A 12280-nucleotide genomic window follows, 5' to 3' on the forward strand; every position below is an offset into this window, starting at 1 on the left:
CAATTGCAGTATAGTGCACAGTACGCAGCACATAGGAATGTTTCCAAACACAGTCCCTGCCCAGATGAGCTTACAATCTAATGATTTTGGTGCCTGCGGCGCAGGGAGATAAAGTGACTTGGCCAAGATGACAAGGAGCTGACACCGGCGATTGAACCAGGCTCCCCTGGTTGAAACTCTTGTCATAATATACAGAGTGTCTCATTAGTCACTGAGCCAGCCGCTTCTTCTCCTTCTAGGGGAAACTGCAGCTGTAGATCACAAATTGTACCTTCACAAATGAAAGCTACTTCTGAACCTGTCTCTGATGGGTTTTGTAACACTAGGAGCTTCAGTCTGCAGAGCAGTGACATTTCCTCTTTGCTTCTGCTACATCTGGAACAGCACAACACTGGCAGCATGGAGTAATTTCTCTTAGGACCGTTCTATAGTGTGTGCGGCCGTGCGTGCCTCTGCGAACGCGCGTGCCGCACGCTTTTTGTGTGTATTCTGTGAGCGAGTGAGGTGTGTGTGTGTGTGTGTGTGTAACAATTTATTAAAGTATTTCTTTATTTCAAAACGTATTTATTAACATTGTACATAAACACACACACACACACACGCACACATATACATATACACACATTTCAGCGGCGGTAGCGGCGCAAATTCTTTATTTTCTTCATCTTCCCCCCTGTCGGCCGGTTCCACGCTCACTGCCGTGTGACTAACCTCAGCCAACTAAAACTGCCGCGCGCGCATGGTGTAGCAAGCACACGCAGTATATAACAGCCCTTAAGCTGCAACAGAACACTGGATTTTTATAGCAATAATCATCATCCGTATACACAGCCGTATGTTTGCTTATTTTGTGGCGATGGGAAGTTACTTCTTGCTGTTATAGTACGTTGAGTACGCTTCTCATATAAGGTCTAAAGGTTTCATTTCAAATGGAAAACTACTGCAGAAAATACAATTTAATGATTATGATAGGGCTAGCATGAAAAGTCAAAGGCAAAAAGTACCTATATTGGATTTTACATTTAGAAAAAGGCTACATCAATGACTTAAATGAATCTTGTGTGTTTGGGAACAGAAATTAGGATAAGTAAATGCAGTTCACAGCAGACTGAAAACAAAGGAGAGGGAGAGGCCTTTGCATTGCACACCAGTGAACCCCTGGTATCCTCTGAGGCGTGTAATCACGTGGCCCTCCTCTAACAGCAAGAATGCATTTTGGACACATTTCCTCTACATTTCGTACCAGAAAGATAGCTTTGTGTTATTCCAAGAGCTCATAATGACCGTGTTCACTATTATTATTACAGCCAGGGCTCTCTAACTATTCAGGATTACAAGCCACTTCAGTGTTGATGTGCTGTTGCTATCGGGAATCTCAGGCTTTGCCTATAGTGCCGGCGACGGCGACACGATGGGCGACGGCGCCACCGGCGAAAGTTATGTTTCGCCGGTCGGCAGCATTGCGGGATTCCCACAATTTGATTTGTTTAGGGGCCGTCATGTCACGCGGCGGGTTTTGGCGATGGCGACGTCGCTTGTCGCTATCGCGTGCACTATAAGCGCACGCGGCGGCGGCAACGCTTTTGTTTTCGGGCGAATTCGCATCGCCGTCGCCAGCACTATAAGCGCAGCTTAAGGCTGCGTCCATAGAGATGGGAGCAGTGCTGAACTGCGCTGACGCTGAGGCTCGCCTGCTGAAGCCTGTGCGATTTCTTGCACATGTAGGCGAGCCAGTGGGCGCGATTGGGAGGCGGGGCAGTGACGTCGCTGGGCCAATCACCCGTGACGCTCTGACGGCGCCGTGACGTTGACGCTGATTGGATGTTTTCAACCGACAGCGCGCTGAAAAACAGCTTTGGCTGTCGGCTGAAAAATCCAACTCCTGAGCACGCCTGCGGATGCTCGCGTGAGCCCCCTCTAAAGACATCCTCATTGAGGATGCCGGGGCTCAGCGCGGAGCGTCCGTGCGGCTCAGCACTGCTTGTCCTATGGACGCAGCCTAAGGGCTGCTATATACAGCGTGCGGCAGCGCGTGCCTATGCGTGCCGCATGCTTTTCCTGTCTATAGAGCCGGGAGCTGAGTATGTGTGAGTATATGTGAGTATATGTGTGTGCATGGGTTGTGTGAGTAAAAGGAAGTCCTAAAAAAGTTTTTTTTTCTGTCGGCTCCCCGCTCCCTGCCGTGCGCGCGCGGCCCTTGTATAGAAAGGCTGACTAATGTCAGCCAACTAAAATTCCGGGCGCACGGCATAGCACGCGCCCGACACTATAGAACGTGCCTAAAGTATGTGCGCGCACACATGTCTTGTAGGTAAGTTATACATACTTTTGGACAAAGGAAGAAGCACACCACATTGCAAATGCAACACCGCTATGCAATTGTTGGTGCAATTTTTGAGCCAATACATTGTTTGTCTTTGTTTTCTTGATGTGAGCTGCTTCGAGGGTGCAATTACCATTATCAGTGAACATTGGAGTGGAATAAAATTGTAAACCCTCCACATTACAAAACTTTATCTTCCTCTATCGTCCATAATCATTCTAAGGTATGTTCATTATCAGTCAGGCTGCCATGCTTAATACCACTTTCTGTTAAAGAGTTGAAACATTCATAAAACAAATGTGGCAAATTTTCACAATCCAACTGAAAAAAAGGAAACACACACACACACACACACACACACACACACACACACACACACACACACACACACACACACACACGTTCCCCAGTGACACACACACTGACAGCTACCAACACACACAGTGATACCCGCCTCCCAAGCGCTTGCTGTCTCCTCTGTAAGGACAGCAAAAAGCTCCAGGTAGAGCGAGCGGCAGCAAGCGAGAGCGAGCAAGCGCCAAACATGGCCAAGGCCTAAGTGTTAAGAGTCTAGATTCAAAAAGCTATTAAACATATCTTAAAATATGAAGAAATACAAATGGTAGCGAAGTTGGTGGAATATTTTCACGTTGTGCTAAATGGGATCGGACTTTCTACATTTCTCGCTGCCTAAGGGGCCAACAACACAAAGTAGTTCAAAGTATCCCTTTAATGAAGACAATAGAAACAACACACACACACACACACAATAAAGGATAGAACACAGACAGAGCCCAGTGCTACATCCAATGACACAAATAAGTAAAGTATATATATAGATATATCTCTATATCTCATATGGTCATTTAGTTTGATTCTTTGGCCAAAGCATCTTAAGCTTGCACACCAAACGCCAAGGTAGACCAAGTGATTGTATTCAATCAACAATAATTGTATAAAAGTGTGCACTCACACAAAAAATGATAAATAAAAGTATATTACCTTATAGCATAAGTCTCCGTTCTCCTCTCTCCTGTATGGCTGATTAGCGCCTTCCTGGTCTCTTTAGTTGGAGGTGAGTTAGTGGAGTGATGCTCTGATGTAAGCAATTAGGTGTACCAAAGACTTACAATTAATACTGTAAATGTGAGCTCCACACTATATTCCAGTTTGCATAGGTCCGTAGATGGAATAGAGCAAGGACCTGGTGCATAGGGTCCCCGGACCAATGACATTGGGTAGGCACGAGCTTGGCCGCGTCAGGACACGGTGATGTGTTGACGCGTGATAGACTATGACAAAACAGGGTTGTTTTTTTTTAATGGATGGGATCTAGTAAATAGAGAGTTTAGCGAACAGGGTTCCATCTTTAGGTAATCCCCAATGTTCATAAATATGGTGCTATTTACAAGCAAGTGGTTAAGTGCTACATTTGGTGCAACAGACCACAGATCTGTTGGGATGGACAACATGAAAGCTTTCCTCCTTTTTATTTATTTTTTTAATTCAGTACTTTTCATTATTATTATTATTACATTGTGGCCTAAAAATTTGTCCACTGAAAACTGCTTATTGGCCCATCAGAGTTATTTTAGATAATCCCATCCCTTGTTTACCAGGACCACAGCTATCTTTGCATGCGGTGGAAGGGGGCGGATGTTTCCTTTTCTCTGCTGGTGGCCTTCGCCTCAGATGTACCTATAAATTATGTCGTTTCAGTGTGGTAGAAGAACAGCCGAAATGAACGGTGATTCATGTTTCAAAGGCTATACAAAGTCTAAAGTGTTCAAACTTTCAGCTACTTGTTTTTAAGAGATAATGCATACGTGAGGTAGATACTTTATCTTGAACCTCATTAGAGATAATTTTACATTTGCAGACCTGCTTCTGTGTACTGAAAATTGGGGTCAAGTATCTGGTGTAGTACTGATGAACAGGATTGTATGTACTATATTGTCAATCCCATTTTGCTGCAAAGAGGGGGAGGAGGGCTGCTTAGAGTTGCAAATGTTCATTGATCCTCAACTTATTCTCTGCCTCCGGTTATATGGCCCCTACTGACGGCTTCAAAGGCTTTGTATGGAAGTACCATATGACTTGACACATTCCGTGGTCGGTTATTTCTAATTGTATACCAAATGGTCTGTCAACCAACCAGATTGTTGAATGGAATTATCCGTGCATATAAAAGTTTATCCAAAAAAGAAAAATTACAGTTCAGGTTATTACAGCCAGTCAGAAAGAATTAAAGAGACAATATGGACAACGCCAAAATAGAAATTAGAATTCTCATAGTTGTGGGGTTTTTTTTGCAATTTATTGATGGTGATTTTTATTTTTTTTTTGGTTTTCTTTTAAACCTGTAATCTTCTCTGAGCCAAGCTGAATAAGAACTTCCATGTTGTAACATTAATAAAGAAGCACGTTGTGAGACAAGTTGCTCTATTAGCAGAACATGATAGGAGACATTCCAACATTGTGTTCCATTTGATGATGCAGATACTATTGGATAACTTTCTAGGAACCAAAGTGTGATTCCAAATGCATAGTGTTTTTTTTACATTTATATTTCCACATTTAAACATGTTTTGACATGCATGCAATTTAAATTCAAGTACAAATAACAAAAAATGAAACCCTCACATCACGCAGCCCGAGCTTTAATGATTTATTTGATTAGTGTCCTTGAACTATGGGTCAAAAACTGCTCTTCACATGGTGCTGCCAAGATATGTAAATAAATGAAGGGGTACACAGACAGAAAATATTGTTTCCTTGAACGCTGACTGTACCCAGCGCTGTACATATAATGTTGCAGACATAAGATGTTCCTGCCCTGTAGAACTTACAATTTTTTGGTGCCGGAGACACTGGGAGATGAATTGACTTGCCCAAGGTCACAAGAAGCTGACTGACACTGTGACTGAAACAGGAAGCCTGGTTTAAATCAGTGTCATTGTTTTTAGAGTCCGTGCCTTTTACACACTCAAGGTTTTCAAAGATCATAGAGCAACATACATGAGGCAGCCATCTCAAAATAACTCTAAAATATCGTCCCATTGCTATAAAGTCGATATCTGTGCTTCTGTACTTCTGCAGGCTTTGTACTTGTGTAGACTTTTGAAGTCCAAAATAGCTGCCAAGTGCAGGTGTACCTCAAATACGCTTTGTATAGTCGAAGTTTCAACACTTCTATCATGGCCTGTATGCGATAAAATTGTGATGCAGTTCACCTCCAGAGAAGACTGCAGCGCATTACTTATTACTCTTTTTTTTTTTTTTTTCTATTTCAGACTGCAACGGACAGTTCTTCAAACTCGTCACAAAAGAGAGAGCCACCAGTGAGAACAATTGCATCTCTGTCAAGTGGACATTGCCTATATAGCACTCTAAGTCATATTGATGATCACTATGGCTTAGACCACTATACTCCAGAAAAAGTAAGTCTTTGCTTAACCAGGTCTGTTCTGGTCCCATACTTATGTAAAAAGAACAGCAAAGGCCTGACTTACAAAGCCGTTTGATCGTTCACAATATTCAAGTGACTTAAATGGATTATAAAGCATTTTCAAAATGAAGATTTGTTACCTGTTAAATATCATTGCAAAATTAGACCTTTTGAATAGTTCACCTAAAAAGTCATAAAAGGATAATGTTCTATGGTGCTGTGGCCGGGATCGATTAAGCCGCCATGTGGGGTTTCGCACCTTCGTCCAGCATTAACTGCCTTTTAAGTCCATAGCCGGTTGGGGCGCAAAACCCTGTATCGGAGCTTCATAATTCTGCACCTTTTTCTTCATGCATAAACTAGTCACGAAGTGTATTGCTGACAATGATACGATTGGGTAGTAAATATGTATGGTATGTATGTATACGTGCACATGCGCACACACAAGTACGTATACATACATAGACGTATGTGTGTATATAGATATAGATATAGATATATATATATATATCATTAATATATGTTCAAAAAAATAAATAGTAATTTGAAGGGCCCCTTCTCTTATGTTTTATCTCTTTATGTACTGTTTGGGATAATGTTGAGCAGCTCAGTATCTGTACAATGGTAATTGTCTTTTTATCATAACTGATCTCAGTAAATGTAACATGGCCATTTTTAAGAGTGTCTGTCTGTATTTTAGTTAAACAATATTATCACTATAAAATCGGAATACTCTTACCCTAGTTCAACAGGAATTAGAAAGATACGCAAATCCGTATTGAGCCATTAAAAAAAGAAAAAGGGGCCATTTGTGATTATTTTACATTTGGTTATTATAAGGAGAATCATTTGTATATATAAAATACATTTTGGACTCTTCAGTGATGGGAACCATTTTAAATTTCATGACTGCACACAGGAGGTATAATTATATAATAGTTTGTCACAGTGGGATTTTAAAATGGATGCTATTCACACACCCACATTAAGTGGTCTGCACCATTCATTGTAGCACGCAGATTATTATAATTTCCTTTAATTGGCGCAGCAAATTCTAAAAATAGAAACATATTAACCAAAGTTTTAATTTTGTAAGCTTTTTTTGTTTTTATTTTATTTGTTTTGCAATGCAGTCATTTTTATTTTATTTTTGCATGTTCTTGTATTTTATGTTGCGCTTTACAGAGTTTTACATAGCACATTACAGAGACATTTTGCAGGCGCAGGTGCCTGCGCCGTGGAGCGTACAATCTATTTTTGTGGTGTCTTGGGCACAGGAAGATAAAGTGACTTGCCCAAGGTCACAAGGAGCCGACACCGGGAATTGAACCAGGTTCCCCTGCTTCAAACTTAGTGCCAGTCAGTGTCTTTACTCACTGAGCCACTCCTCCCTAATTATATTGTGGTGCTGTACGTTTATAAACCGATAATTTATCTTGTGCTCCAGGAAAAGCAGATTATATTTTTGTATCCAAAATATCAAAAACCGTTAACATGCAATGTTTGTGTATCTTGCAGTCGTTACCCAGACCACCTCGACATGTCAGCTTTCCAGACTATGATGATGACGAAATCGTCCGTATCAACCCACGAGAAAAAAACTGGCTGACCGGTTACGAGGATTATCGCCAGGCACCGATTCACCGCAAATATATTGACCCCGAGAACATGGACTCGTATGTCAGGTTTGCCAAAAGTGAATCCTCAAAACACGAGTACAACTACCCTTATGTAGACCACTCTGACTTTGTCACGTGCAAGGACTCAAAGAGCGCCGTCATAAAGACTCAGCCCACACGGTGCAAGTCCAGGAGAAAAGATGGGGAGAGATCCCGATGCGTGTACTGCAGGGACATGTTCAATCATGACGAAAACAGTCGGGGGCAGTGCCAGGACGCCCCGGATTCAGTCCGAACCTGCATCCGACGGGTCAGCTGCATGGGTTTAGCGGACTGCGTGCTATACCACTGCATGTCTGACCCAGAAGGGGATTACACAGACGCTTGTTCTTGTGACACCAGCGATGAAAAGTTTTGCCTGCGATGGTTGGTGCTTATCCCTTTGTCCATCATCGCACCAGGCATGTGCTGTTATCTCCCTCTGCGAGCTTGCTATAACTGTGGTGTCAAGTGCGGGTGCTGTGGTGGGAAGCATAAAGCAGCTGTGTGACCATGTGGACATTTTATTTCATGTGTCTCTTATGATTTAGTTGGGGATCACCATGGCCTGAAGCACTCGGTTCCATCATTTAGGTGCTATTTACCCCAACTTAAAAAAAAACAAAAAACAATTGTACGTTTCAAATTCGGGCCACTACAAAATCAACTGAGGATTCTAACAAAATAATTTTCAGCTCAGAAAGATGTAATATTAAACCATTAGAGGCGGTGTACCTGTTGCCATTGAGAAATCCGGTGTATTTTATGAACAGGGTGATGCTGAATATGAATATCGAGCCTCGGCTTGTCTGAAAAGTGTCACCTGTAAATAGCTTAGGCACTAACAGAAATGTGGTATGCTAGCCCCGTATATGTTAGGGGGGCTTGCAAGTAATTGCAAAGCCTCTGGCAACAAAGGGATTCGTATGGAAAGACAGCCCACATTTAAGTATTTTAACCTGAAATCCGGTATTCTATGTTTATCAACTATAAAGTGGGGCAACACAAGTGTACCATAATTCAGTATTGCTGTTTCTCGATTATGCCAAAATCAATTATTTAAGCATACCCTATGTAGTATTTGATGTCCATTATCATTTCTTTTCTTCTTCTTTTTTTTTTATATAACTTTTTTTTTTACAAAAACAAAACCCGTAACTCCTGCTCTGGAGAGTTGTGTGCTTTTCAGAACAGGAGATTAAACTGCATTTATTAAATTATGTGGGATATATTGTAAGATTCACTTTCTAATAATTTGTTCACATAGACTACACAAAGTGGCAGAATTTGCACAGAATTTGTAATTATAGTGATTCACTTGGTTTTTTGGGGGGGGATTCCGCGCCTGACCAGATTTATAGTTGCGCTCTCGTTTTTGGCTCTGGAATGGTTAAATCCTATAATTCTGACTCGCGCAGTGGTACCGCCAGTCCTCACACTGTCATGTTCAGTGCCGAGGGGTCTTTTCTTTTGAGACTGGGGTAGCTGTTAACAATTGATTTGTTTTTCTTTTAGATCAAATACTGGAAAAGGGAAATTGAAACACAAATGGCTTCTTTTTTTTTTTCTTTTTCTTTTTTTTACAATATAGCAACGAGTAATTTACGATTCCTCAGTAATTGTTCATGTAGTTTTTTTTTAGCGTTTTCTAGCAAAACACTACCGTTTTGATCGTTTCAAGTTAACTGTTATGTAGGGTAAAATTAAAATGGCCGCATTTACTAAAGCAGTGGAATATATATTATCAGATGTGACTGTGTTGGATTTTCGGATAACTGATGGCTTTGTACAGTGTTTCTCAACCCTCTCCCCAAAACCCTCCTCTTCCCCCCCCCACCAACCAAAGTTTAGGAATAATCAAGGAATTACCAACGTTTACACTTTTCTGTGAATGTGTGATTAGCTTGTTATACCTAAAATATGGTGTGGCTCAAAGAGCGGATTGAAACTGAAAACTAAACCTTTGCAGTTGTTCTATAGAATCTAAGTTACTCATGCAGTCCTTCAGTAGAATTTACCCTGAGATTCTGATAACGTTTTGTACCGGACACGGTTTTCAGTCATTGCATTCAGTCTGACAGCATTTAATGAAAATGACTTGGGCAAGTACAAGAATGTGAGCACTCGATTCTCATTTTGTCTAAAGGGCACCCTCATCCTTCACATTTCTAAGGCTGCGGTCCCAGGGATCACTGTGACACGCGCGCGGGGGGGGAGGGGGCGGCGCGTGCACAGCGCTATCTGCCGTCTTTAGGGAGAGAGGGAGATTGCGACGGGAGGGGGCGTGGTCGGGGGTTTGCGGGGGGAGTGGTCATGACCTCGCGTGGCTGATTCGCCCTCATTGGGTGAACCGCCGGCGGGGCGGGGCCACGCCTCCGTCGCCACTTCTGAACTCAATTCCATTGAGTTAAAAAAAAAACTGTGAGTACAGCGCGGCTGCAGCTTCAGCGGGAAGGTGAGTACTGGGCCCAGTCCCATTGAGGGGCGGTGCTTACACGCACAGCGCCGAGGTGTGCGCTGTAGCAGTGAGTGGGACCGCAGCCTAACCAGACATGCTGCTACAAGTCCAAGGTAATTGAGTGGGTGAAACCAGAGTGCTGAAAATTAATAGGAGCATGTCAGATGTCTTGTTATTTTAGCAATATTACCCAATAGAAAAGTCTTTCATTAGCAGATTGTAAAGGTGCAGTGCCACTTAGCAGCACACAGGGAACTAGCAGTATAATGAAACCTCTCAGCCATGTAACAGTCCTCACTACTTTAACACAAGGCTGTTGGGGGATTAAAAATACATGGTTGAAGAAGTGAAAACTTGGTCAAATTGTAAGACGACAAATGTGGTGTGGAGCTGCATATTTAACTCTTGTTTATTTGAAGGGCTTGCAATGTCTGCTCTGCATTGTGTTGAACACTATTCTGGTAGTGGTTATATTGCTGGTAAATAGTCTGTGAACTTAAAAACGACATCATTATATTTAAAAGAAATATGTGAGCTAGTAATAGAAAACTTATTTTCAATATATTTTAATGATGGTTAGTATAGAGGTGCAACTTAACATGCATCTCTCCTGTGCCATTATTAACTGGAACAGTTGGCCAACTGTCCAATTGGAAACTTTGATTCTTTCCTCTCTGTACAATACAAAACCTAAAACAGCCTAATTCAAGCAGCAGCATTAACCACTCGGCAGCTTTAAGATAATTGGCTGTTTCAGTAACTTTTGGCCGTGTGAACTGTGGCAAGAAATATCCCTAAACGCAGAGATGCCTACATTAACAGCTTGTGGTCGTAGTCCACAGCATACACTTGTCCCTACATTTACCATTAGGATACACCAAAAAAAACAATTGTTAGCAGAGCCATTAGCAGGTTGCAGTACTTATTAAAACATGTAACAATTACTTTTAAGGGTGCAGTCCCGCTTGCCAACACACACACACGATTTGCAGTTTGACATTTTAGTGCTCATGTTTCCCTCCTCTTTGATTAACGGTTGTTTCATAATTGACAGTGTGTCTAATAATTCTGAATGTAGTCTTGGACAGAATTTACTGCTTTGCCATTCTAAAGTTCCATTGCATTGTACAGCAATGCTTTGAAAATGTATGGAGGCTAGCCATACATTTAATTATATTGTTGGGATTTTAATTACATAGAGGCAATCTGTAAAAATGAAAGAATGATATGGCTATGTGGGCTGTGTAAGTGGGACTGCACTTTTAGGACATATTTCTGGTTCGGTGTAAACTCGCATTTTAGCTGGTTGGTTATCTAGTTTGTAACTGCAGCTTGGTTGTATACTAAAGTCATGTTGGCCTCTGTGGTTAATGCTTTTAGTTCATCGCTTTCATCAAACTCCTTGACTTCTCTGCAAGACATGTAACTGGTAAAAAAAAAATTAAAAAAAGAACGTTTTAAAAAAACATATATATATTGCGAAAATAGCCAAATAATTTTTGTATTTTAAAAATAAAAAATATATAAGTATATATATCTCGAAGCAGTTATAGCTTACTAGCATAGTACAATCTGATTATTATGAGGCAGCTGGGGATTGGCTTCCTAAAGTTGGCACTTCTGTTCCTGCCATAATTACTCCTTGCAGTAAATTGCCAGCGGGTGCGTGCCTTTCCCCCACCCTCCGATTGCACATTGACATTGAGCTTAAAGATAATTTTTTTTATGCCAAGTAGAAGTTGAGCTCTCCGGTTAAAAAAAAAAAAAAAAATCACTGCATTGCTCTCAGTCCTTAATAGCCGCTTCCCTGCTGGAGTTACTTGCTTTGCAACACATTGCAGGCTACTCTAACGGCACAGGGGGTCATTGTGCAAGGGTGCAACTGTACTGAAGCGCGTGCTTAAAGGTTTCACACACAATATAAACATTGGATCGATTATTTTTTATTTTTTTATGCTTTCTATCATTGAACAAACAAGATGCACTTACTGTAAGGCTCTAGTCAGGGTGGTGTTGAACCCTTTCGCTATAATGCATTACAGGCCTCATCTGCCAGCAATAGAGTTAAGGCAACAGCAGAGTTCCTCTGGGGGGAGGAACATATATTCTTATTTCTTAATTTGGATGACCTGGAGGTAGCCATTTGCTGGACATGTGATGTTTTCATTGCATACATAATTTATAAAGATATTCAGTTGCCTCATTTTCTTCCTTGCTGAAAGCGTTTTGGGACTTGTATTTCTGCTTTTTCTGTGAAAGAGAGGATCGGGACCAGCAAATGATGCCTCAAATTTCTAATATAAAAGCAATACTATTTTTTTTTAGTATTTTCCACCCTTGGTATAAAACGAGCATGATAAAGCTTTGTATATGATGTACATGAGCTTTGATGA

The 12280-nt window shown here is 41.4% G+C and overlaps 1 protein-coding gene across 1 annotated transcript in view; it reads left to right on the forward strand.

The window, feature by feature from the left end:
* SPRED2 (sprouty related EVH1 domain containing 2) overlaps positions 1-10776 on the forward strand; it is an 87209-nt gene extending 76433 nt beyond the window's left edge. The window contains exons 5-6 of the mRNA XM_075596109.1: positions 5617-5763; positions 7290-10776. Coding sequence (XP_075452224.1) covers positions 5617-5763; positions 7290-7940 — 798 coding nt within the window. The 3' untranslated portion in view covers positions 7941-10776. The remainder of the gene's footprint in view (positions 1-5616; positions 5764-7289) is intronic.
* The last annotated feature ends 1504 nt before the right edge of the window (positions 10777-12280 follow it).

The sequence above is a fragment of the Ascaphus truei genome, chromosome 4 (assembly GCF_040206685.1).
Source record: "Ascaphus truei isolate aAscTru1 chromosome 4, aAscTru1.hap1, whole genome shotgun sequence".
NCBI lineage: Eukaryota > Metazoa > Chordata > Amphibia > Anura > Ascaphidae > Ascaphus > Ascaphus truei.